Genomic DNA, 27,405 nt, shown 5'->3' with positions numbered 1-27,405 from the left:
GCGGCAAGAGGCGGCAAGAAGCGGCAGGAGGCGGCATCACCGGGGCTGGAGCGGCTAAAGGATGGCGGACAGCTGTTGTTCTGTGTCTGCGGAGGATTGTGCGCAATTCTCCTGACCGCTCCAGGTCAGTGACGCAGATACTTCTACATGCGGCCGAACGTGTGTGTGTGTGTGTGTTTGTGTGCGTGCGTGCGTGCATGCGCGTGCTTGTGTGTCCGTGCGCGCGTGTGTGTGTATGTGTGTGTGTGTGTGTGTACATGCATATGTGTGTGTGTGTACGTGTGTGTGTTTGTGTGTGTGTGTGAGCGTGCGTGCATGCGCGTGCTTGTGTGTCCATGCGCGCGTGTGTGTGTGTGTTCATGCATATGTTTGTGTGTGTACGTGTGTGTGTGTGTGTGCGTGCGTGCATGCGCGTGCTTGTGTGTCCGTGCGCGGGCGTGTGTGTTTGTGTGTGTGTGTGTGTGTGTCTGTGTGTGTGTGTGTGTGTGTGTGTCTGTGTGTGCATGCTACAAGTGCGCGTCCTCCGCGCGGCCAAGGTCGAGCGGAGCGTTTTTCCCAGACTGCTGCGGCGCACGTGCACCGCGAAGCTGAAAAGTCCTGTGTTATGTGTGCGTGTATTGTGTGTTTTGTGTGTGTATTGTATGTTTTGTGTGTTTATTGTATGTTTTGTGTGTGTATTGTATGTGTATTGTTCGTGTATTGTGTGTTATGTGTTATGTGTGTAGTGTGTGTAATTGAGTGTTTTTAGCATGTATTGTGTGCGTATTGTCTGTAATATGTGTATAATGTGTGTATGTGATGTATGTGTGTGTGTGTCTGTGTGTGAGTGAGTGTGTGTGTCTGTGTGTGTGTGTGTGTGTCTGTGTGTGAGTGTGTGTGAGTGTGTGTGTGTGTGTGTGTGTGTGTGTACGTGCGTGCGTGTGTGTGTGTGCGTGTGTGTGTGGTCAGCCATGTTTCCACTGGCCCAGATCCTCAGACGGTTCACTTTAGAGCGCTTTGGGCCGGTTCATGTCAGAGTCCATGTTCAGGTCCTGGTCCGCTACATGAACCGGACCCAAACAGAACTCATGTTTTATTCACAAACACAATCTAAATCATTCCTGAATGAGACTTTCTAATCCTGAGGTCGATCTGAGCCAGTCACAGAAAGACCTGTGTGTGAGGGGCGTGGCTAAAGCTAGTGTGTGTGAGGGGCGTGGCTAAAGCTAGAGTGTGTGAGGGGCGTGGCTAAAGCTAGTGTGTGTGAGGGGCGTGGCTAAAGCTAGTGTGTGTGAGGGGCGTGGCTAAAGCTAGTGTGTGTGAGGGGCGTGGCTAAAGCTAGTGTGTGTGAGGGGCGTGGCTAAAGCTAGTGTGTGTGAGGGGCGTGGCTAAAGCTAGTGTGTGTGAGGGGCGTGGCTAAAGCTAGTGTGTGTGAGGGCCGTGGCTAAAGCTAGTGTGTGTGAGGGGCGTGGCTAAAGCTAGTGTGTGTGAGGGGCGTGGCTAAAGCTAGTGTGTGTGAGGGGCGTGGCTAAAGCTAGTGTGTGTGAGGGACGTGGCTAAAGCTAGTGTGTGTGAGGGGCGTGGCTAAAGCTAGTGTGTGTGAGGGGCGTGGCTAAAGCTAGAGTGTGTGAGCGGCGTGGCTAAAGCTAGTGTGTGTGAGGGGCGTGGCTAAAGTTAGTGTGTGTGTGAGGGGCGTGGCTAAAGCTAGTGTGTGTGAGGGGCGTGGCTAAAGCTAGTGTGTGTGAGGGGCGTGGCTAAAGCTAGTGTGTGTGAGGGGCGTGGCTGAAGCTAGTGTGTGTGAGGGGCGTGGCTAAAGCTAGTGTGTGTGAGGGGCGTGGCTAAAGCTAGTGTGTGTGAGGGGCGTGGCTAAAGCTAGTGCGTGTGAGGGGCATGGCTAAAGCTAGCGTGTGTGAGGGGCGTGGCTAAAGCTAGTGTGTGTGAGGGGCGTGGCTAAAGCTAGTGTGTGTGTGTGGGGCGTGGCTAAAGCTAGTGTGTGTGAGGGGCGTGGCTAAAGCTAGTGTGTGTGAGGGCCGTGGCTAAAGCTAGTGTGTGTGAGGGGCGTGGCTAAAGCGAGCGTGTGTGTGAGGGGCGTGGCTAAAGCCAATGTGTGTGAGGGGCGTGGCTAAAGCTAGTGTGTGTGAGGGGCGTGGCTAAAGCTAGTGTGTGTGAGGGGCGTGGCTAAAGCTAGTGTGTGTGAGGGGCGTGGCTAAAGCTAGTGTGTCTGAGGGGCGCGGCTAAAGCTAGTGTGTGTGAGGGGCGTGGCTAAAGCTAGTGTGTCTGAGGGGTGCGGCTAAAGCTAGTGTGTGTGGGGCGTGGCTAACGCTAGTGTGTGTGAGGGGCGTGGCTAACGCTAGTGTGTGTGAGGGGCGTGGCAAACGCTAGTGTGTGTGAGGGGCGTGGCTAACTCTAGTGTGTGTGAGGGGCGTGGCTAAAGCTAGTGTGTGTGAGGGGCGTGGCTAACGCTAGTGTGTGTGAGGGGCGTGGCTAACGCTAGTGTGTGTGAGGGGCGTGGCAAACGCTAGTGTGTGTGAGGGGCGTGGCTAACTCTAGTGTGTGTGAGGGGCGTGGCTAAAGCTAGTGCGTGTGAGGGGCGTGGCTAAAGCTAGTGCGTGTGAGGGGCGTGGCTAAAGCTAGTGTGTGTGAGGGGCGTGGCTAACGCTAGTGTGTGTGAGGGGCGTGGCTAACGCTAGTGTGTGTGAGGGGCGTGGCAAACGCTAGTGTGTGTGAGGGGCATGGCTAACTCTAGTGCGTGTGAGGGGCGTGGCTAAAGCGAGCGCGCACAGGAACAGTTTTGCCTCATTTCTTTGACCTGGAAATATCAGATTGTGGCTCTTGACAAAGCGAGTGCCGTGCGGCCATAAACAGGAAACAGCTGTTGCTAACGTGCTACGCTAGCTTTGTGTTGCTAAGGCTCCACATAGTTAGCATCAGAAGAAACACAGCGCTTTAGCACAAGATCACGTCTGCGTTTGGTGACAAAGATTCTTCTCTGTTATATATCTGTCCTGTCTCTTGTCCAATCATCTGGCTCTAATGCGGCTAAACCTCTCACTCCACATTCTGGACGCTTCAGCTCGGTTCACTTAGTGGAGACACGCACCAACCCGTGACCTTTGACATCTATGTGGCCTTTGACATCTACCTTCTCTCATGTCGTTGGTTCCTTCAGGTTCCGCGGGCCCCTGAGCAGGAGCCGAGCAGGACACAGCGATGGAGTCTCTGTCCATGAGCGGCGGCAGCAGGAGCCCAATCTTCCTCACCACCTCCTCCTCCTCGTCACACGCCCCCTTCCCCGCCGCTCTGAGGAATGGTTACGGAGCCGCCGCGGTGGTCCCCTGCAGCCCCTCGGCCCTGCCCAGCATCACCGTCCTGGGCTCCGGAGACTTCTCCAGAGCGCTGGCCCTGCGCCTGCTGCGGGGGGGCTTCCACGTGGTGGTGGGCAGCCGCAGACCCAAGCAGGCGGCTCACTGCTTCCCTCATGTGGTGGACGTCACGCACTACGAGGACGCGGTGGGGAAGGCGCACATGGTGTTCCTGGCCATCCGCAGAGAACACTATTCTGTGCTGTGGGACCTCAAGCACCTGCTGGAGGGTACGGCACAGGAGACGTTTACAGTGTGCAGTGTCCTCGTGTCCCGCTCGGAGGGGCCCGAGGAGGTCAGGGCTTAGGTCATTATCACAACGGAATAACTCTATAATCATACAGATAATGAAATCCAGACAATATTATGTGTTCTTAGTCTTGTTCCTGGTTTAGTCCTGTTTTAGTCCTTGTGTCCTGGTTTCTTCATTGTTTAGTCCTGTTTTAGTCCTTGTGTCCTGCTTTCTTCATGGTTTAGTCCTGTTTTAGTCCTTGTGTCCTGGTTTCTTCATGGTTTAGTCCTGTTTTAGTCCTTGTGTCCTGGTTTCTTCATGGTTTAGTCCTGTTTTAGTCCTTGTGTCCTGGTTTCTTCATGGTTTAGTCCTGTTTTAGTCCTTGTGTCCTGCTTTCTTCATGGTTTAGTCCTGTTTTTGTCCTTGTGTAAGATAAGATAAGATATTCCTTTATTGTCCACACATGGGGAAATTTCATTGTTGCAACGCAGGTAGATCCAGAGGAAAAGGAAAGATTACAGGAAGAACTCTTATAAACAAAACTCCTATAGACAAAACCTCTCATTTCCTAATAAGGAATGGAGGGGGAAATAAAGATGAAATAAAAACATCGTAAGACAAGATAATAACACTAATAATAATAATAATAATGGTAAAATAAACACTCTATTTTCATCAGTTATATGCACATGGGTATGACAGTATTGCACGTGTTCAGGACAGTGTTTGTTGTAGAGTGTGACAGCAGCAGAAGGACAGACTGTGAAACGTCTCCTTCACACAGCGAGGGTGGATCAGTCACTGAAGCTGCTCTCCAGAGTGGACAGAGTGTCCTGCAGGGGACAGAGTGTCCTGCAGTGGACAGAGTGTCCTGCAGGGGACAGGGTGTCCTGCAGTGGACAGAGTGTCCTGCAGTGGACAGAGTGTCCTGCAGGGGGCGACACTCATGGTCCAGCATAGATGTGAATCTAGCCAGGACCCTTCTGTCCCCCACCTCCTGCACCGAGTCCAGAGGACAGCCCAGGACGGAGCTGGACTTCTTGATGACTTTGTCCAGCCTCTTCCTCTCCCTCTCTGTGATGCTGCTGCTCCAGCAGACCACACCTACAGGAGCTGATGCACCACAGAGTCGTAGAAGGTCTTCAGGAGTGACAGGAGTGGCCCTGTCACTCCAAACGACCTGAGTCTCCTCAGGAGGTAGAGCCGACTCTGGCTCTTCCTGTACAGTCTGTGTTATGAGTCCAGTTTGTGGTTCAGATGAACACCAGGTCCTTGTATGAGTCACTCTCTCAATGTCCCGTCCCTGGATGTTCACTGGTGAGGGGGGCAGTGGGGTGGCGTCTGTGGAAGTCCACCACCATATCCTTGGTCTTCCCCGCGTTGATGAGGAGGTGGTTCCACAAAGTCCTGCTCCAGTCCTCTGTCCTCCACATCATCGTCGTCCGTGATGAGTCCGATGATGGCAGAGTCGTCAGAGAACTTCTGCAGGACACAGCTGTCCGTGTCGTGTCTGAAGTCTGCAGTGTAGAGGGTGAAGAGAAAGGACGCAAGGACAGTGCCCTGGGGCGCCCCCACACTGCAGGTCCGAGTGTCAGACACAGTCCCGGGCTCTCAAAAACTGGGGTCGGTCTGTGAGGTAGTCCAGGATCCACTCTGCAGGTCATACTCCACACCAGCAGTCTCCAGCTTGTCCCTCAGGAGCAGCGGCTGATGGTGTTGAAGGTCCAGGACCAGCTCCAGTGTCTTCATCAGGTGGGACGTGAGAGCCACCGGCCTGAAGCTGTTGAGGTCTTTGGCGCGCGGTGTCTTGGGCACAGGTACCAGACAGGAGGTCTTCAGACCTGTGGTACCAGCCTCAGCTTCAGGCTCATGTTGAAGACATGCTCCATAACTCCACACAGTTCATCTGCAGGACTTAAGGAGCCTGGAGCTGATGCCGTCGTAAAACAAATTAGTTTTTTATCTGATCAAAAGTATGACAAACCACAAAATGGACCTTCTTCAATCTAATTTAAACAAATGTATGACATTATAGATTCAACATGTGTCCAACACTTTCTCACATAACGACGTTTAACATTTACTTTCAATGAAAAATTTATAATATTTTGAAAATTCCCTTTTTATTGTGTAAGTTTTATTGGGCTGAAGCGCTGTAAACTCACTTCGCTGACATGTGGTGGGACAAATCTATGCTGGGACATAACACGTAACACCACGGCAACCGGCCCAACATGATTCTTAGGGACAAATTTGGTGCATAAAAATAGAAATAAACCATTCAATCTTAAAAGTGTTCTTGATAACTTTTAGAGGTATGAGTCCATCGTGCACCTTAAAACACGCCTTTACTTTAGGGGATTCTTTTGAGCTGGTTCTGATATTCGACATATGTCTTTCTGCAGTATTGATATTTCGATGGTAAAATCCTCTTTTCACTTTATTATAAATAATAACAAATGTATTTATCAGGGACATGAAATCATTTGTTTCATGATCGTAACAGACATGTTCAGGCTGATGTTCCTCTTCCACTTGGACTCATGAGTCTGTTCAAAAAGACACAAAACGTCCCCTGGAACCGATATATCACCCGTCCTTGTTTGCGTTCTATTGTGGCTGCGTTTGTGTTCCATCCTGAAGCTCTCCGTGTGCTTCTCCTGGTGCTGATGCTGTCCTTCCATGTGCTTCTCCTGGTGCTGATGCTGTCCTTCCGTGTGCTTCTCCTGGTGCTGATGCTGTCCTTCCGTGTGCTTCTCCTGGTGCTGATGCTGTCCTTCTGTGTGCTTCTCCTGGGCTGATGCTGTCCTTCCGTGTGCTTCTCCTGTCCTGATGCTGTCCTTCCGTGTGCTTCTCCTGTCCTGATGCTGTCCTTCCGTGTGCTTCTCCTGGGCTGATGCTGTCCTTCCGTGTGCTCCTCCTGGTGCTAATGCTGTCCTTCCGTGTGCTTCTCCTGGTGCTGATGCTGTCCTTCTGTGTGCTTCTCCTGGTGCTGATGCTGTCCTTCCGTGTGCTTCTCCTGGTGCTGATGCTGTCCTTTCCGTGTGCTTCTCCTGTCCTGATGTTGTCCTTCCGTGTGCTTCTCCTGGTGCTGATGTTGTCCTTCCGTGTGCTTCTCCTGGTGCTGATGCTGTCCTTCCGTGTGCTTCTCCTGGGCTGATGCTGTCCTTCCGTGTGCTTCTCCTGGTGCTGATGCTGTCCTTCCGTGTGCTTCTCCTGGTGCTGATGCTGTCCTTCCGTGTGCTTCTCCTGGGCTGATGCTGTCCTTCCGTGTGCGTCTCCTGTCCTCATGCTGTCCTTCCGTGTGCTTCTCCTGGGCTGATGCTGTCCTTCCGTGTGCGTCTCCTGTCCTCATGCTGTCCTTCCGTGTGCTTCTCCTGGGCTGATGCTGTCCTTCCGTGTGCTTCTCCTGGTGCTGATGCTGTCCTTCCGTGTGCTTCTCCTGGGCTGATGCTGTCCTTCCGTGTGCTTCTCCTGGTGCTGATGCTGTCCTTCCATGTGCTTCTCCTGGTACTGATGTTGTCCTTCCGTGTGCTCCTCCTGGTGCTGATGCTGTCCTTCCGTGTGCTTCTCCTGGGGTGATGCTGTCCTTCCGTGTGCTTCTCCTGGTGCTGATGCTGTCCTTCCGTGTGCGTCTCCTGTCCTCATGCTGTCCTTCCGTGTGCTTCTCCTGGGCTGGTGCTGTCCTTCCGTGTGCGTCTCCTGTCCTCATGCTGTCCTTCCGTGTGCTTCTCCTGGGCTGATGCTGTCCTTCCGTGTGCTTCTCCTGGTGCTGATGCTGTCCTTCCGTGTGCTTCTCCTGGGCTGATGCTGTCCTTCCGTGTGCTTCTCCTGGTGCTGATGCTGTCCTTCCATGTGCTTCTTCTGGTGCTGATGCTGTCCTTCCGTGTGCTTCTCCTGGGCTGATGCTGTCCTTCCGTGTGCTTCTCCTGGTGCTGATGCTGTCCTTCCGTGTTCTTCTCCTGGTGCTGATGCTGTCCCTTCGTGTGCTTCTCCTGGTGCTGATGCTGTCCTTCCGTTTGCTTCTCCTGGGCTGATGCTGTCCTTCCGTGTGCTCCTCCTGATGCTGATGTTGTCCTTCCGTGTGCTCCTCCTGGTGCTGATGCTGTCCTTCCGTGTTCTTCTCCTGGTGCTGATGCTGTCCTTTCGTGTGCTTCTCCTGGTGCTGATGCTGTCCTTCCGTGTGCTTCTCCTGGTGCTGATGCTGTCCTTCCGTGTTCTTCTCCTGGTGCTGATGCTGTCCTTTCGTGTGCTTCTCCTGGTGCTGATGCTGTCCTTCCGTGTGCTTCTCCTGGGCTGATGCTGTCCTTCCGTGTGCTTCTCCTGGTGCTGATGCTGTCCTTCCGTGTGCGTCTCCTGTCCTCATGCTGTCCTTCCGTGTGCTTCTCCTGGGCTGATGCTGTCCTTCCGTGTGCGTCTCCTGTCCTCATGCTGTCCTTCCGTGTGCTTCTCCTGGTGCTGATGCTGTCCTTCCGTGTGCTTCTCCTGGTGCTGATGCTGTCCTTCCATGTGCTTCTCCTGGTACTGATGTTGTCCTTCCGTGTGCTCCTCCTGGTGCTGATGCTGTCTTTCCGTGTGCTTCTCCTGGGCTGATGCTGTCCTTCCGTGTGCTTCTCCTGGTGCTGATGCTGTCCTTCCGTGTGCGTCTCCTGTCCTCATGCTGTCCTTCCGTGTGCTTCTCCTGGGCTGGTGCTGTCCTTCCGTGTGCGTCTCCTGTCCTCATGCTGTCCTTCCGTGTGCTTCTCCTGGGCTGATGCTGTCCTTCCGTGTGCTTCTCCTGGTGCTGATGCTGTCCTTCCGTGTGCTTCTCCTGTCCTCATGCTGTCCTTCCGTGTGCTTCTCCTGGTGCTGATGCTGTCCTTCCGTGTGCTTCTCCTGGTGCTGATGCTGTCCTTCCATGTGCTTCTCCTGGTACTGATGTTGTCCTTCCGTGTGCTCCTCCTGGTGCTGATGCTGTCCTTCCGTGTGCTTCTCCTGGGCTGATGCTGTCCTTCCGTGTGCTTCTCCTGGTGCTGATGCTGTCCTTCCGTGTGCGTCTCCTGTCCTCATGCTGTCCTTCCGTGTGCTTCTCCTGGGCTGGTGCTGTCCTTCCGTGTGCGTCTCCTGTCCTCATGCTGTCCTTCCGTGTGCTTCTCCTGGGCTGATGCTGTCCTTCCGTGTGCTTCTCCTGGTGCTGATGCTGTCCTTCCGTGTGCTTCTCCTGGGCTGATGCTGTCCTTCCGTGTGCTTCTCCTGGTGCTGATGCTGTCCTTCCGTGTGCTTCTCCTGGTGCTGATGCTGTCCTTCCGTGTGCTTCTCCTGGTGCTGATGCTGTCCTTCCGTGTGCTTCTCCTGGGCTGATGCTGTCCCTCCGTGTGCTCCTCCTGATGCTGATGCTGTCCTTCCGTGTGCTTCTCCTGGGCTGATGCTGTCCTTCCGTGTGCTTCTCCTGGGCTGATGCTGTCCTTCCGTGTGCTTCTCCTGTCCTGATGCTGTCCTTCCGTGTGTGTCTCCTGTCCTCATGCTGTCCTTCCGTGTGCTTCTCCTGTCCTCATGCTGTCCTTCCGTGTGCTTCTCCTGGGCTGATGCTGTCCTTCCGTGTACTTCTCCTGGTGCTGATGCTGTCCTTCCGTATGCGTCTCCTGGTGCTGATGCTGTCCTTCCGTGTGCGTCTCCTGTCCTCATGCTGTCCTTCCGTGTGCTTCTCTTGGTGCTGATGCTGTCCTTCCGTGTGCTTCTCCTGTCCTCATGCTGTCCTTCCGTGTGCTTCTCCTGGGCTGATGCTGTCAGGTTGTGGAGAGCTGAGGGTTGTGGAGAGCTGAGGGTTGTGTGTTGCTGAGGGTTGTGGAGAGCTGAGGGTTGTGTGTTGCTGAGGGTTGTGTGTGCTTCTCCTGGTGCTGATGCTGTTCTTCCGTGTGCTTCTCCTGTCCTGATGCTGTCCTTCCGTGTACTTCTCCTGATGCTGATGCTGTCCTTCCGTGTGCTCCTCCTGATGCTGATGCTGTCCTTCCGTGTGCTTCTCCTGGGCTGATGCTGTCCTTCCGTGTACTCCTCCTGATGCTGATGCTGTCCTTCCGTGTGCTTCTCCTGGGCTGATGCTGTCCTTCTGTGTGCTTCTCCTGGGCTGATGCTGTCCTTCTGTGTGCTTCTCCTGGGCTGATGCTGTCCTTCCGTGTACTCCTCCTGATGCTGATGCTGTCCTTCCGTGTGCTTCTCCTGGGCTGATGCTGTCCTTCTGTGTGCTTCTCCTGGGCTGATGCTGTCCTTCCGTGTGCTTCTCCTGGGCTGATGCTGTCCTTCTGTGTGCTTCTCCTGGGCTGATGCTGTCCTTCTGTGTGCGTCTCCTGTCCTCATGCTGTCCTTCCGTGTGCTTCTCCTGGTGCTGATGCTGTCCTTCCGTGTGCTCCTCCTGATGCTGATGCTGTCCTTCCGTGTGCTTCTCCTGATGCTGATGCTGTCCTTCCGTGTGCTTCTCCTGGGCTGATGCTGTCCTTCCGTGTGCTTCTCCTGGGCTGATGCTGTCCTTCCGTGTGCTTCTCCTGTCCTGATGCTGTCCTTCCGTGTGCTTCTCCTGGGCTGATGCTGTCCTTCCGTGTGCTTCTCCTGGTGCTGATGCTGTCCTTCCGTGTGCTTCTCCTGGTGCTGATGCTGTCCTTCCGTGTGCTTCTCCTGGTGCTGATGCTGTCCTTCCGTGTGCTTCTCCTGGTGCTGATGCTGTCCTTCCGTGTGCTTCTCCTGGGCTGATGCTGTCCTTACGTGTGCTTCTCCTGGGCTGATGCTGTCCTTCCGTGTGCTTCTCCTGTCCTGATGCTGTCCTTCCGTGTGTGTCTCCTGTCCTCATGCTGTCCTTCCGTGTGCTTCTCCTGGGCTGATGCTGTCCTTCCGTGTGCTTCTCCTGGGCTGATGCTGTCAGGTTGTGGAGAGCTGAGGGTTGTGGAGAGCTGAGGGTTGTGTGTTGCTGAGGGTTGTGTGTGCTTCTCCTGGTGCTGATGCTGTCCTTCCGTGTGCTTCTCCTGTCCTGATGCTGTCCTTCCGTGTACTTCTCCTGATGCTGATGCTGTCCTTCCGTGTGCTCCTCCTGATGCTGATGCTGTCCTTCCGTGTGCTTCTCCTGGGCTGATGCTGTCCTTCCGTGTGCTTCTCCTGTCCTGATGCTGTCCTTCCGTGTGCTTCTCCTGGGCTGATGCTGTCCTTCCGTGTGCTTCTCCTGGTGCTGATGCTGTCCTTCCGTGTGCTTCTCCTGGTGCTGATGCTGTCCTTCCGTGTGCTTCTCCTGGTGCTGATGCTGTTCTTCCGTGTGCTTCTCCTGTCCTGATGCTGTCCTTCCGTGTGCTTCTCCTGGGCTGATGCTGTCCTTACGTGTGCTTCTCCTGGGCTGATGCTGTCCTTCCGTGTGCTTCTCCTGTCCTGATGCTGTCCTTCCGTGTGTGTCTCCTGTCCTCATGCTGTCCTTCCGTGTGCTTCTCCTGGGCTGATGCTGTCCTTCCGTGTGCTTCTCCTGGGCTGATGCTGTCAGGTTGTGGAGAGCTGAGGGTTGTGGAGAGCTGAGGGTTGTGTGTTGCTGAGGGTTGTGTGTGCTTCTCCTGGTGCTGATGCTGTCCTTCTGTGTGCTTCTCCTGTCCTGATGCTGTCCTTCCGTGTACTTCTCCTGATGCTGATGCTGTCCTTCCGTGTGCTCCTCCTGATGCTGATGCTGTCCTTCCGTGTGCTTCTCCTGGTGCTGATGCTGTCCTTCCGTGTGCTTCTCCTGGGCTGATGCTGTCCTTCCGTGTACTTCTCCTGATGCTGATGCTGTCCTTCCGTGTGCTTCTCCTGGGCTGATGCTGTCCTTCCGTGTGCTTCTCCTGGGCTGATGCTGTCCTTCCGTGTGCTTCTCCTGGGCTGATGCTGTCCTTCCGTGTGCTTCTTCTGGGCTGATGCTGTCCTTCTGTGTGCTTCTCCTGGGCTGATGCTGTCCTTCCGTGTGCTTCTCCCGGGCTGATGCTGTCCTTTTGTGTGCTTGCACAGGGAAGATTCTGGTGGATGTGAGTAACAACAGGAGAGTGAATCAGTACCCCGAGTCCAACGCCGAGTACCTGTCCTCGCTGCTGCCGTCCAGCACTGTGGTCAAAGGCTTCAACGTCATCTCAGCCTGGGCCATGCAGCAGAGTTACCCTCTGGACGCCAGCACTCACGTGGGTACAGACGTAACACTAGGGGGGGCTGTTGCATAAGTTTTCTATTGTAAAAGTGGGAATGACTAAACTATTATTAAGCTATTAAAATATCTGGATGTCGTGAGTTGACATTCAACTTTCATGATGCTCAAACACAGTATTTTGTAATCGAAAAGCAAACTAACTGACATTTCTGTCCTGGAAATTCCCCCCCAAAAAGTAAATATTTTAGTTCCAAAGACTTTTTGCCTCCATAGTCCACAGAGCGCTGCACATTGATAGATCTATAATGAGATAACCCTGTGCTTTTCAGGTCTACATCTGCAGTGACAGTGTCCCGGCCCGGCAGCAGGTCATGGAGCTGGCGCGGCTGCTGCACTTCCGCCCTGTGGACATGGGGCCGCTGAGCTGGTCCCGGGACATTGAGAGCATGCCCCTGCGCCTGTTCCCCGGCTGGAGGGGTCCCGTTCTGGCCGCTGTGGCTCTCTCCATCTTCTTTTTCTCCTACTCCTTTGTGCGGGACGTGATCCACCCGTACGTCAAGTCTCAGCAGAGTGACTTCTACAAGATCCCCATGGAGGTGGTGAACCGGACCCTGCCGTCGGTGGCCATCACGCTGCTGGCGTTGGTGTACTTGGCGGGTCAGGTGGCGGCGGGGCATCAGTTATACTACGGGACAAAGTACAGACAGTTCCCGGGCTGGCTGGAGGGCTGGCTGCGCAGTCGCAAACAGCTGGGTCTGCTCAGCTTCTTCCTGGCGGCGGTGCACGTGCTCTACAGCCTGTGTCTGCCCATGAGGAGGTCCGAGAAGTACCAGCTGCTCAACGCCGCCTACCAACAGGTCAGAAGAAACACTTCTGAAGCAGCAAAAGCACAGGCTGCCATTACTTATGTACTACAACACATGCAACGCATCATAACAGCTGTTTCCTGTTTATGGCACTCGCTTTGTCAAGAGCCACAATCTGATATTTCCAGGTCATAAAGCGTCTGACATGATCCAAACCAAAGCATGACATAAAGAGAGGTTCAAACGTGGTGTAGAGGCTTTTGGAACTTAGAATTGATGTTTAAAAAGTACAATTTTACTGAGGTGAACGGCTCACGTACGGAAGGTCTCGAGAAGTGGCTTACAGCACTGCTTGGGCGCCTCATTTATAAACAGTGAAATAAGGAAGTAGATATTTAAACCTCTCTAACTCATTCCTCGCTCTCACAAACCCTTTGCCATATCACTATGTGACATGAGCGATAGATAGCAGTTCTAAAATAGTGGAACCAACAACGCCACCCAGGGAATGGGGCCCTGGGACCACAAATGAAACTACAGATTTAACTAAAATAAGGCCGCACTAGGTCTGGACGATAAGAGAGGTGGATTTATTACAAAGTACAATTGTTTTATTTAAATATTTCAAAAGTTTAAAATAGACATAGTTAAAGAGGTTAAAATGTTAGACAAATTCAGTGAATGGGACGAACACACATTAAATCAAACAAAATTAATTAAACCAAATTCAAACAAAGCAACAAAATAGATGACAAACACATACAACACACACAGGCTTAACCAGATGTAAGTGGAGACACACAGCAGTGTTATTTGTGAAATCCCTTTCGTTTAAAGTGTGTTGTGCCTATGCCCATGCATTTATAAACAGTCTAATTTGAATTACTAAAAGGTGGTTAACAACAAGAAGTAGATGTATTTTAATAATGGATAAAACAACGGCCTCCCCACAGGAAGTGGCAGCCTGAAGGGGCCGCGCGCCGAGCGTCTCGTGCCTAGGAATGACACACAGGCGTTACTAAAAGCAGTGCATAGGCTCCGGTGTAGACTGGGCTTACCTGTCGGGCAGAGGAGCCCGCACCCACGGGCAACAACAAAGGGAAGAGCCGCAGATTAACTGCCCACGGTCTGTATCAGAATATATAATGAGCCACGGCCCATAGACCAACGCGCCAGCAGGACAACGTGCATACTCACCTGAAGAGAGCCCCAAGACCACACAAGCGTGCCCAAGGCACACACCCTCCCAACACGGAGGGGAACGGGCGCAGCAGCGCCAGGCGGGTACAGCCCTGGACAGGAGCTGGTGTTAAACTAGGGCAAAAACTTAAAACAACGCTCAAGAAACCGTGGACACCAACCTGCTTAAAACTGTCAACGCGCACACGAGATGGGAAACGTCTGCTCAAATCTGCTCCAGCTGCGGCACCACGCTGCCACCGCAAAGCCCACTCGGGACACAGGTGGGTGTGAGCGCGCTGCACGCACCTGTATTTGAGGGTAGCGTGCACACCGCCCCCAAAAAACCTTACAGGTGCCACCACTTTGACATGTCCCAACTAGTTTTCACACGCATGGATTTCTTGGTCACTAGCACAGATTTAGATAAGCTTTTTCAGACACAAAGGTTAAAAATCGTTGATATACCTGAACAGCCAATCAGCTCTCATTCCAAAGCATCACACTCATTCTCAGAAGTTTGAAAAGATAAAATGTACAATTATTAGATGAAGACAGCATGTAACGGTCCCCTGCCTTTACTGTACATCATTACTAAGCCACTAGCAAGGACCACGACCTCAGCTACGATGCAAAGTGTTTATTGGCGTACGAGAAACATGAACAACACGAGTCACAGAAATGGAGGCAGTTTTGGGGCTTCTGGCCATGAGGGCTGTTGTCTCCTGGGCCTCGATACCCTCATCGAGGAGATAAATTAGAATGATAATTAGAAGAGGGTCGGAGGGAGGGGCATGAAGTCACAAACACTGATGTGTGTGACTTGGATGCCTAAATAGTGTAGCCCCAGGAAGGGGCGTGAAAGGGGTGTGGTCCTGCTCCTGAACTTAAGATAACAAACTCATCTTCATTTAGGAGGAATAAGTGTCTCAACTAGTCCTAACCATAGTAAGACTAACTCTACTAACAAATTACCTTTTTATCCTTTGTTTACCAGGAAAGTCATTGAGTTTTGGACTGTCCTGAACGCAATGGAGTGCCTATTATACTTGTATTTAGTGTGAGGAGAGTAAACCTACACGGGCTCAAAGACCTTAGCACCAACCACTGTGCCACTTCTTGTATTAGTGTAGATTTGAGTCTTCTCCTAAATGGTAATGTGTTTAAGACGTGCGGCGTAAACTGAATCTTAGTTTTAAAACAGAAATTAATGACAATATTAAATTTGTATTTTTCCGACATTGCTTAGCCCTACGAATGCTAAATTATTTTTTGTATTTCGGTATGGATGCAAAAAGCATTATCAGGGCCAACGCAGAGCAAATCAGGAACGAGGACGAGAAACCACAGGCAAAATGAGTTGTGTAAGTTTACCTTCTCAACAAGCGAGCGAGCTGAGGGTTGTGTGTTGCTGAGGGTTGTGTGTTGCTGAGGGTTGTGTGTTGCTGAGGGTTGTGTGTTGCTGAGGGTTGTGTGTTACTGAGGGTTGTGTGTTGCTGAGGGTTGTGGAGATCTGAGGGTTGTGGAGATCTGAGGGTTGTGTGTTGCTGAGGGTTGTGTGTTACTGAGGGTTGTGTGTTGCTGAGGGTTGTGGAGATCTGAGGGTTGTGTGTTGCTGAGGGTTGTGGAGATCTGAGGGTGGTATGTTGCTGAGGGTTGTGGAGATCTGAGGGTGTTCTTCTGCCTCTGCTTCAGGTCCATGCTGAGGTGGAGAGCACGTGGAATGAGGAGGAGGTCTGGCGCGTGGAGATGTACGTGTCGTTTGGAGTCATGAGCCTGGGCCTCCTGTCACTGCTCGCCATCACATCCCTGCCCTCTGTCCACAGCGCCCTCAACTGGAGGGAGTTCAGCTTCATACAGGTGACGCAGCAGTAGGACTAGCTTACTCTGAAATGTACTCGCACCATACTTTTACCACGCCCCATGTTATTCCTATGAGACTCATCTACAGGAGTGGGCCATCAAAAGTGATCCAAATGTTTCTTTTATAAATTATGGTCTTTGTGCGGCGCAGCCACAAACTTTTATCCATAATAATAATAATAATGCCCCTAATTGTTAAGCAAAGAGGAGGAACGGTTTCGGCAGTAGGTGTAATAAGAGGAAAATAGGGGCGCGCCAGGCAATCATTGCGGCTTGCGGCTATATTTTAGATTATTATTATTAAATGGTCTTTATATTAATGCTAGCGTAAAATGTCTTAAATCCCTGCAGACTTTATATCACAGTGCTCTGAGTCACAACAAGTTGCTACTCCACTTCATCTTGCAGTATCTGGACTCCCCAGGAACCTATGCCAGGATCCTGTTTATGGACTTCAGCTCTGCATCAACACCACCTCCTGCTCTGCTCCAGGACAAGCTCTCCCAGCTCAACGTGCCTGACTCCACCTGCAGGGGGAGCGCCGACTCCACCTGCAGGGGGAGCGCCCTGCAGGGGGAGCGCCGACTCCACCTGCAGGGGGAGCGCCCTGCAGGGGGAGCGCCGACTCCACCTGCAGGGGGATCAGAGGCAGTGCGTGCGGCAGGGGAAGAATGTCTCAGACACTGGGACTATCAGCACAGGAGCTCCACAGGGCTGTGTAGGATATGCAGATGTCCTCCCCCTGTTGCCATGGTGACAGGAATGCGGGCTAGGTGTTATCTACTGCCCGTGTGGAGTTTTACACCCCTCAGAAGAAAGAGGATGTAATAGTGACAACAGAGACGCTCTGAACTTTGAAAATAACTTTTCATCAAATGTCTCCTTTTGGATTACAGAGTAACGATCTCTCCAAGACAAACGCTAAAACGCTGAAAGACTTTGCGGTTTTAGTGGTTTTAATAGACAATCATCAGATTGCAAAAATGTGTCCACCAGATGACTTTACATGTACATATTGTGTAATCGTGTTTTACATGTCATTTTAACTGTTTCATAACTTGTTGTGTGGACAATTTTACCTTTTGTGTCACTCTTGTGGCCTATAGCCACAAGAGTCTCCTTATCAGTCTCCTTATCAGCTCTGACCCCAGCGTGCATGCTGATTGGCTGAAGCCACGGCGCCAAAACCCCCGCGGGGAAAGACAAAAGGAAAGAGCAGAGAGTTACAGATCAGTACCATCTGAGCTCCAGAGCGAGTTCCATCCGAGTTTCTTTCGAAGCTCGACCCTCCATCCAGGGTCCCACCAGCAAGGTCCATGAGGCCTTGGGAGCAGGCCTCGGGCCTAGTTAGCGTGAGCGACGCTACGCTACGGGACAAAGACTTTTCCAAGAGAAGCTAATGTTCCCAAGGAGAACGCCTCAGAGCCAAGGAGAACGCAGATCGCAGAACCGATCCAGTCCTTTGGCCAGACAACGTCAGAGCCGAGCTCCAGAGCAGGCCCTTGGACCCCAAGCAGGCCCTTGGACCCCACGCAGGCCCTTGGACCCCAAGCAGGCCCTTGGACCCCAAGCAGGCCCTTGGACCCCAAGCAGGCCCTTGGACCCCAAGCAGGCCCGTCTCCTCAGGATCACAGCTTCTGGTTCCGTTCGTATGAATGCACTTCACAGGCTGAATTTCATCTTAGAGTTAACTCTTGCACACACCTAGATAGATCTAGAACCATCATGTCAAGTGTTTTCCATCTGTTATCGACTCATTTGCATATTCCTGATTCATATTTATCTGTTTAATTCTTTGGTCATTAAATCTTCATAACCCACATTTGGTTAAGTGTTCCTTCATTTCCAGAAAAGGGGTCAATGTCACGGTTACCTTCTCAAACCTTTAGATCAACGAGCAAATTCATTTCTAATTAATTAATTAATCTAGATATCTGATTATAGAGTTGTTAAATTGCCGATTATCCGGCTGGTGCCCCATTCTTCTCTTAAAAATACGATTCAAACTTACCCACACTTAGGCAGTGTATCATGTTTGAATTCTTGAACAATTCTTTAATCAATATCAAACCTGAATGCCCCGCCCCCTTCACAAGTGGGTGGACATTCATAACCTTACAGTACTTGTACTAGTATGTTACCCTGCAGCCGTGTACTTTCTCCCCTGCTCTTCTCCCTGTGACAAACTGCTGCACCTCCAGCCACGACTCCGTAAAACTGATCAAGTTTGCGGACGACACCACCATCATCACCATGACGACACCACCCTCATCACCATGACGACACCACCCTCATCGGGCTCATCTGGGACGGGGATGAGTGTCTACAGGAGGTGGAGCGGCTGGTGTCCTGGTTTAGCGGTAACAACCTGGAGTTCAACACCCAGAAGACATCACAGACTCCCCCATCTCCACCGTGGACTCCTCCACCTCCTCTGCACCACCATCACCAGGACCTCAAGTGGGAGGAGCCACCATCAGCTCCTCATCAAGAAGAACCAGCAGAGGAAGTACTTCCTGCGGCAGCTGAGGAAAGACAAGCTGATGATGGTGCAGTTCTACACGGCCATCATTGAGTCCATCATCACCTCCTCCATCACCTCCTCCATCACCGTGTGGCACGCTGGAGCCACAGCCAAGGACAAAGAGAGACTACAGCGCCCTCTGCTGAGAAGGTGATCGGCTGCAGACTTCATCTCTGCAGGACCTGTACGTCTCCAGGACTCTGGGTCGTCCAGTTTGGATCACAGCCGACCCTTCTCACCCTGGACATGGACTATTTGTGCCACTCCCCTCAGACAGGAGGCCACTCCCCTCAGACAGGAGGCCACTCCCCTCAGACAGGAGGCCACTCCCCCCAGACAGGAGGCTACGGTCCATCCGGACCAGAACCTCCCTCCATAAGAACAGTTTCTTTCCCTCTGCTGTTGGATCATGAACACTTCTTAAGCACTGTCACTTTAACCATCGTTTAATCACTTTCTGCTCTACATATGTAAACTCAACTGTAAGGTTTGTGTACTTATTAAGTTTATTTTTCATTTTTTATGTTATAGTAGATTTTAATTGTTTTTTTAGTTTTGACTTATATAGGTTGTTTATAATTGTTGTTAATTGTTCATTGTTTTATGTTGTATGAATCACCAGGACAAGTTCCTATGTTTGTGAATTCTGTTCATTGACAATAGAAATAAACCTTTTCTGATTCTGATTCTGACCCACCATTGTGACCTCTATGTCAGGTCTGGGTGGCCATCTTTGGGTGCCAGGAGGTTCATGCATTGGATAAAGTTTATAAAGTTTTGTGTAGTTGTACTTCTTCTTGTCACATGATACATGGTCCAGCAGCTTGGAAACCTCCTCACACAGACTAGAGGTTCCATTGGGGGTTTTCATGCCATTTTAAAAGAGTGTCTTAAAACTGAGCATTTTGAAACACAAACTCTGTTTTATTTGTTCTTAAATGTCTTATTGGTGTAAATGTTTACCCGGGGTCACCCATGTAAAAGAGGCTTCAATCTCAATGGGTTTCTTACCTGGTTAAATAAAGGTTCATAAAGACCTGAAACGGTCTATTCCAGGAGTCTACTGGAGAGGAGAATCTGACTGACAGATGAACCTGGGATTCAGGCGGAGCAGAGTGGGTTTTGTCCTGGTCGTGGAACTCCCTGTGGTTACCACGCTTAGGCTCTCAACAAAGAGCCGCAGAGTGCTGTGCATCTTCATCTTAAGCCACCAAAGTGAGATGAAAATTCTAAGCAGGAGAAGAGATGGTTTGAAAGAGGAGTAAAGGAGGCCAATTTGGTTAAAACAGAAAACAAGGTTTAAGTTTCAATTTACCCATAATATACAACAGCATTTTCAAGCCATGGTCAGGAAACAGCTCTGGGCAGCTCAGGTACTCATCAGTGATGAGGAGCTGCAGACATACTAATGTACCTCATGTTCTATGTTCTGTTCTGCTATAAAAGAATGTGCTATTAACTCTAGAGTCGATCAGCTGTAATGAACTCTAAGCACGCGTCACCACCCCCCCACCCTCCCCCTCCCCACCCCTCTTCCCCCTCCCGCCCCCTTCCCCCCGGCTCCGAGCTGCTCCAGGCTCCCGTGTCTCCCCATACAAGCCCCGGAGTTTTTCTGCTTCGATTTACGACGAAACACGGCTCAAAGAGTCCCAAAACTTCATTAATGATATCGCACTCTTTACTATTATCACAATGATGAAGGTTTATGTGGCACTTGATGCAGCAACCGGGAAAATAAACGGAGAGAAGTTCTATCCGATACCGAAAAACCAGGAAATAAGAGCGCGATGGACATAAGACTTATGTGACTAGACTTATTATATATATATATCTATATATATATATATATATATATATATATATATATATATATATATATAAATATAGATCTATAGATAGATCTATAGATATATCTGTTCTGCGCACGCTGTAGAATAAACACCAGATTTATTTAGTCTCAAAGTAGACTCTTTCTCACTCAGTCGCGCAGCGCGGAGCAGACAGCTGTGGAGCACACACTACGTCACGGGTGGGCGGGGCACACACGCTCTCACTGAGACTACGTCACGGGTGGGTGGGGCACACACGCTCTCACTGAGACTACGTCACGGGTGGGCGGGGCACACACGCTCTCACTGAGACTACGTCACGGGTGGGCGGGGCACACACGCTCTCACTGAGACTACGTCACGGGTGGGCGGGGCACACACGCTCTCACTGAGACTACGTCACGGGTGGGCGGGGCACACACGCTCTGAGACTACGTCACGGGTGGGCGGGGCACACACGCGCTCTGAGACTACGTCACGGGTTGGGCGGGGGAGCCAGATCGCTCTTCGCAAGGGTGGGGGCGAATATCAAACCAAGCCGTTTGCATTTCCGGGTTGGTGAGGGGGTCCAAGGTCTGGGTGATATTTCTTAACTATTATGTTATGGGTGTTGCACAACACTTCTGATTATCAATGATTGTCATGGAATTAGACATACACCAGATGCTATTCCTTAACACATAGAGAACACAATTCAACTTAGAATATGAAACGACACAGAAACATCAGACATTTGTATGGCAAGCTTGGGAGAAAACGCGGGGACTGATCACGCAGGCTGTGGTAAGCAGCCTGCGTGATCCTCCTGCGTCTCACCCTGTTTTTTTCCCATGCTGGTTGGTTTTATTAGATATTCTGGAATAGGCGGGTCACATTTCTCATTGGTCAGCCTCACATCAAGGCACGTGGTATTTTTCCGTAGAGATAAAGCCTGCAAGGGGGGGGGCAACTCCCCCCCTGGGGCAACATTCTTTGGCCCATCTTTACGATCCCTTCACAAATGCAGTTTGTCACACACCCATTCTTCTCTTAGACTAATGATGCAGATAAAATATCACTATTATGCAGATAAAATACATCACAGAAATATACTCATATATTCACATTTTATCACATTTCCCTCCTGTTTATCAAAGCATTAGTCACTGTCTCATATGCCAAACACATTACTCTTTTCAGTTTTCAACATGTCTTTCATATAGGTGTTAAAATGACACTTTTACACTCAAAAAGTGATGCACATTCTTCAACATTGAACAAACTCCTTTTCTCTCGGCCCACAACATGTCTACAGCATTACTGTCCTAAATTTTGAGTCAGATTGGTCAATCTCTGTAATTTGACAAACAGACAATTTATCTTGTCTATAATTTTGTGCGGTGTGATGGGAAATATAGAAGTACAAGCGGAAAGCCCTTAAACCCGCTGCTCTCTGGTCAGTCAGTTTGACTCGTCAGGGACCCCTCTGGACACCCCAATAGAATCAAATACGTAGTATCAGGTGCTACTGGAACCAGATTGTCCACTAACCTCTCGACCTTGACCCTGCGGTATGGTTCTGGGTGATGCTGGTCACAAAAGAGACACATAGGCACAACGTCCCACAACTGTCCCCATATCACCATACGTCCTCGCTTGGTTTCTTAAGAGACCTTCTTCCACTGCTCGCTTCGGTCACACCTATGACACATATGAACTGGTACATTTCCCATCTCAATTCATAATCTCATTAACATTGCATGTAGTTATGTTGTAGCAGATAAAAAAGGCACTCTTAGTTAGTGCAAACAACGGTGGCAACAATATGCCATTGTGTTTCTTCAGCTACTGTCATGTCAATTGTACATTATACATTTCACATTACACATTTCATAACCTTTCATGTTGATCACTTATTTTCTTCCCTCTATTTTCCCATTTACCGGCATACACAGTTGTGACACACCCTTGTATGTTGATCGATTGTCCCGATTGTCCCGATTGTCCGGTGCATAATACAGGTGTTCAGCACCCATATTACCGTCATCGCTGTGATGATGATAACTGTTGATTCTTTTTTCACAGAGTATGGTACTCTGCGCACCGTAGCCTCTGGCTCTCGTTCATCGTAGCAGAGTATGGTACTTTGCGTACTGTAGAATCTGTTTGTTGTCTCTGCATACAAAAACGAAGAATACAAACGAAGTCCTGCGTCTGCGATGTTATGGCTCTGCCGCTGTGTTGTCCAGACATTTCTCTCACTTTCCCATGAGAGCACCCATGTTCTCGTCCCTCCAATGGTCGGTGTGAGGACGACACGGTGTGGCTCCGTCCACTTGGCTCCGTCCACTTGGCTCCGTCTCTGTAAACACGACATCTCCAACACGTTCTCTGCGGTGATAACCAAAGTCTTTTCGACAATTCAGTGCATTTCAAACAGTTTTCTTGTTTACAATTTTTTTTTTTTTAGAAATTATTGATTCGGAATGTTTGTTTACTCGTACATATCCCTCCTTTTTGAGATATGACTTTGCCCATTTCTCAAACTACTACATTTAAACAAAATTCAATAATCCAGATAGTTTACAACGTTCACTAATCCAGGATGTAATCAAGGAAGAGATGGAATTGCGTCTGTCTTCCACTCCGCAATGTCACCTCTTGACCTTTCACAGGTCAGTGGTCACATCCCTGGCTGAGCCCCCCCTTCCACGGCACTGGGCCCCCACCCTGTGTGTCCAATCAGTCTATGTGTGTAATCTTACACTGCCAAACCTGTAACTTGTAAATCTGTTTTACCACCATTTGTTTCAAACTCCAAATGTTTCAAACTCTAAATGTTTCAAACTCTAAAAGTTTCAAACTCCAAATGTTTCAAACTCTAAAATGTTTCAAACTATAAATGTTTGGTGCGTATGTATGTATGTGTGTGTGTATGTGTCAAATACATCAAACAATACTAATTATCTCAATAATTCCCCCATTGAGCTGGCCATAAGGGTCAGTTCACAACTTAGAATTTTTAACATCAAATTTCACATCTCCTCTGTGCGTGTGGCCTGAATAATGTCACCCATCTAATATGTGCTAATCTTCTATATGTGCTTCAGGTGAGTTTCAAACTCAATCTCTCACACCTGCTCATGTGATGCTTTACAAACATTGTGGATTAGTTTGTTCTAACAAGTCTATATGTGTAACAATCACAATTATTCTAAACCTTCCCCTTGGTTATAAGGCACATCATTTTATCAACTTGTTTTTCCCTTGTTGCCTACTTTCTTTGTCTTTTCTTTGTCTCTCATCTTCCTCTCTGTCTTCCCCTCTGTGTCTGTTCTCTGTCTTCCTCTCGTAACGGAGGAAACACCCATTTCCAAATTTCTAAACCTGCTTTTTCTTTCTCTCTTCCCACTTACTCTTACCTTCACTTGTAACCTGCTTTTACTTTCTCTCTTTCTTCTGATATAACTATCAGACGCTGCATCCCCTGGGATTCCCCTGTTATCCTTTAGAATGTCCCTGTCATTCTGCTTCTAAACTCATGTATTGATTACCCATCCCCCTGTTTAGTTTTCACTATCTTTAGGTAATCTGCGGGTCTCATAAAATGTATTCTACTCCTGCATTACGCTGCTCTACACTCCTCCAGATTCTTTGCCAGTCAATAGCCCCTTATCTCTGACTATCTTTATGACTTGGTGTCGTTTGCCTTTAGTTAATGACCCATTCATGTCTTTCCTGGGAGGGCATTGGACGTCACTATTTAACTTATTCCCTCACTTACGTCTACATGCAATACGAGGTTTCCTCATGATAATACAAATAAATAAGTTACTGATATAACTTTTACTATCACTTTACTTACTGCCCGTTCTATGTCCAAAAACATCAGTAGTCACCCATTTACCCATATTATCACTTCCAGGCCTGTGCCTGCATTTTATCCTAAATTTAAAAACACTTCTGTCTTTTCGTCCTGTACTTTCATCTAGTCATGCATTAAGTCCAAAAAGATAATTTTCGTCAAGTCCAAAAATAAAACAAAACAAAACATAGCTTTGTTCTGTGCACTCACAAAACACGATATCGAAAAAACACAACTTTTGTCTTCTATGTCGGGGACAGGAAGTGTCCTGTCTGTGATCACATTCCCCAAAATATTGGCCATCTATAAAAATCTGAATTCATCTTCATCTCTTATCAAGCTTAATACAATCTTTATAATTGATTGTTGTCAATCAAACAAAACCCTTAAATTTGTTCAAATACTAAAATTTAAAACCAACTGAGTTCAGTTTTACTTATTTCATCAGTTCAGAGCGTCCTCTGAACTGCTTTCTCCCCATTCTCCTGTCTTGTTGACCCCCCTTATCTCCCCCTCTCTGCCACGTCATCTGAGCACGCTGGAAGTCTCCCTCCAAAATCCTCTTATGACTTTTCCTTTGTCTTTTTACAGTTTGGGGTGATAATTTTGGCATTATTTGGTCTCGGTCGTCTGAGAGAAATGCTACATGCTTTACAGACACGGTCAATGTCAATCACCCTCGTCTGCAAATTTTAGATCTCTCAGAATAACGCCTTGTGACCCTTGTATGATTAATTGTGATTCACACTTGTTAGTTAATCACTATTAATCCTCATTCACACATTCACACTTCTCTCTTACTTACTTCGCTCGTGCACAGCGCTTACATTCACTCATCTTTATGTCAGTAACAACTCGTACATAAGGCATCATTACTTTCTTTCAGTGAGAAACTTAACTCGTGGTGAGCAATTTAAACTCCCTTATGTGAGAACCTTATCTACACAACGCCAACCAATATTTTTCCAGCAATAATCAAACTCCTTGCTTATGTGAGAAACTTATCTCATCCATAAGCCTACAATATTTCCTCAGTAATATGAAACTGGGCATAAGAGCCTAAAATATTTCCTCAGTAATACCTAAACTGGGCCTTCAATAAGAGCCTTCAATATTTTTCCAGTAAATATCAAACTAATGCATAAAACGTTTCATGGCTCACTCTTTTTCACACACAAAGTTTTTCTGACCTCTTTGTCGTCTGTTCTCCTGCTGCTTCGAAACAACGCGCTCTCCTCGCGGAGAATGAGGTGCTGATGGGCGGCCACGGGAAAAGTGGACTTCCTTTAGCTGTGCACAGACTTCACCGATTCACCCGTCAATCTCCGCGAAGGGCAGCTTGTCATCCGGCTCGATAGGACCAGAAAATGTCCTTGGATGGAGACATACACCAGATGCTATTCCTTAACACATAGAGAACACAATTCAACTTAGAATATGAAACGACACAGAAACATCAGACATTTGTATGGCAAGCTTGGGAGAAAACGCGGGGACTGATCACGCAGGCTGTGGTAAGCAGCCTGCGTGATCCTCCTGCGTCTCACCCTGTTTTTTCCCATGCTGGTTGGTTTTATTAGATATTCTGGAATAGGCGGGTCACATTTTTCATTGGTCAGCCTCACATCAAGGCACGTGGTATTTTTCCGTAGAGATAAAGCCTGCAAGGGGGGGTGCAACTCCCCCCCCACATTCTTTAACCCATCTTTATGATACCTTCACAAACAAATGCAGTTTGTCACACACCCGTTCTTCTCTTAGACTAATGATGCAGATAAAATATCACTATTATGCAGATAAAATACATCACAGAAATATAATCATATATTCACATTTTATCACAATGATACACTTAGGGTAGACTACGAAACGTGAAAAAAAGCATGTTATGGCACCTTTAATAATTTCCCCGAATCCGTTTAAATGCTCTTAGACCACCACTTTGTACTTCTCCAGGTGTAGTATTTGGCTCCAGGTGTAGTATTAGGGCTCCAGGTGTAGTATTTGGCTCCAGCTGTAGTATTAGGGCTCCAGGTGTAGTTTCCAGGTGTAGTATTAGGCTCCAGGTGTACTATTAGGCTCCAGGTGTAGGCTCCAGGTGTAGTATTAGGGCTCCAGGTGTTGTTTCCAGGTGTAGTATTAGGCTCCAGGTGTAGTATTAGGCTCCAGGTGTAGTATTAGGCTCCAGGTGTAGTATCCAGGTGTAGTATTTGGCTCCAGGTGTAGTATTAGGCTCCAGGTGTAGTATTAGGCTCCAGGTGTAGTATCCAGGTGTAGTATTTGGCTCCAGGTGTAGTATTAGGCTCCAGGTGTAGTATTAGGCTCCAGGTGTAGTATTAGGCTTCAGGTGTAGTATCCAGGTGTAGTATTAGGCTCCAGGTGTAGTATCCAGGTGTAGTATTAGGCTCCAGGTGTAGTATCCAGGTGTAGTATTAGGCTCCAGGTGTAGTATCCAGGTGTAGTATTAGGCTCCAGGTGTAGTATTAGGCTCCAGGTGTAGTATTAGGCTCCAGGTGTAGTATCCAGGTGTAGTATTAGGCTCCAGGTGTAGGCTCCAGGTGTAGTATTAGGCTCCAGGTGTAGTATTAGGCTCCAGGTGTAGTATCCAGGTGTAGTATTAGGCTCCAGGTGTAGGCTCCAGGTGTAGTATTAGGCTCCAGGTGTAGTATTAGTGGAACTGAACTAGCACTAACCACAGGCTGCTTGTGTTTCAGTCGACGCTGGGCTACATGGCGCTGCTCATTGCCACGCTGCACGGGCTGCTGTTCGGCTGGAGGCGGGCCTTCCAGTGGGACTCTTACCGCTTCTACCTGCCCCCGAGCTTCGTGCCGGCGCTGGCTCTGCCCATGTGCGTGGTCTTAGGCAAGCTGCTGCTGCTGCTGCCCTGCCCGGCTCACAGACTGCACCGGATCAGGCGCGGGCGGGACGGCGGGCAGGACGGGCCCTCACGCCTGGAGCCTGTGGGGGCCGCAGGGTCGCCAGAGAGGGTCACCATCATGTGATCATGTGAGAGGAGTGTGGAGGGGCCACAGGGGTCCCAGCAGGAGGAGGAGCTTCATCTGAACAGCCGGCGTCACGGCTCCGCTGAAAATGTTGCAATTATTGTTCGAAAAACTATTAAGATTATAATAGTTACAATTATATTTTAGTGTAAAAACAAAACGTAGGATTTAAACAGCTTCAAGTTTTTATTAATTTATTTAACGTAAATTAGAGAAGGAGAAGGATAGTTGAGAGCGTGTGCAGTTTGAAGCCGATAACGTGATCAAAAAGAGAAAGTATTTCATCTTTTAGGAAAGTCATTCTAAAAATCACTGAATGAAAGAGTAAATGAAACTAATTACTGGTCCTTTAGTTGTAATTATCTTATTAAGATTAAAAGGATTTGTCTGGACCACGACCGAAAGGAGAATGTTTGGAGGGAGTTTTGGGAGTGAAACACGAGTTCACTCAGCCTTTCCTTTGATGAAGTTCACTGGTCTTTCTCTACAGAGTTATTGAGGAAGATCCTAGTTCTGAGAGCCTCTGTCAGGGTCAGTGTCAGGGTCAGTGTCAGGGTCAGGGTCAGGGTCAGTGTCAGGGTCAGGGTCAGGGTCAGTGTCAGGGTCAGGGTCAGTGTCAGGGCCAGGGTCAGTGTCAGGGTCAGGGTCAGTGTCAGGGTCAGGGTC

At 49.3% G+C, this 27,405-nt stretch overlaps 1 protein-coding gene across 1 annotated transcript; it reads left to right on the top strand.

Annotated features, from left to right (window-relative positions):
* Positions 1-26,791, top strand: steap2 (STEAP family member 2, metalloreductase). Its single transcript, XM_072451230.1, has 6 exons — positions 1-124; positions 3,149-3,571; positions 11,560-11,726; positions 12,022-12,549; positions 15,373-15,537; positions 26,452-26,791. The coding sequence occupies exons 2-6, from the start codon at positions 3,190-3,192 to the stop codon at positions 26,737-26,739; spliced, it is 1,530 nt and encodes a 509-aa protein (XP_072307331.1). The 5' UTR covers positions 1-124; positions 3,149-3,189; the 3' UTR covers positions 26,740-26,791.
* The last annotated feature ends 614 nt before the right edge of the window (positions 26,792-27,405 follow it).

Source organism: Eucyclogobius newberryi, unplaced genomic scaffold (assembly GCF_026437365.1).
Source record: "Eucyclogobius newberryi isolate DKJ021-1_F unplaced genomic scaffold, fEucNew1.0.hap1 SCAF_18, whole genome shotgun sequence".
Classification (NCBI taxonomy): Eukaryota; Metazoa; Chordata; class Actinopteri; order Gobiiformes; family Gobiidae; genus Eucyclogobius; species Eucyclogobius newberryi.
The sequence above is the reverse complement of the archived record's forward strand: the minus strand, read 5'-3'. Positions and strand labels throughout refer to the sequence as shown.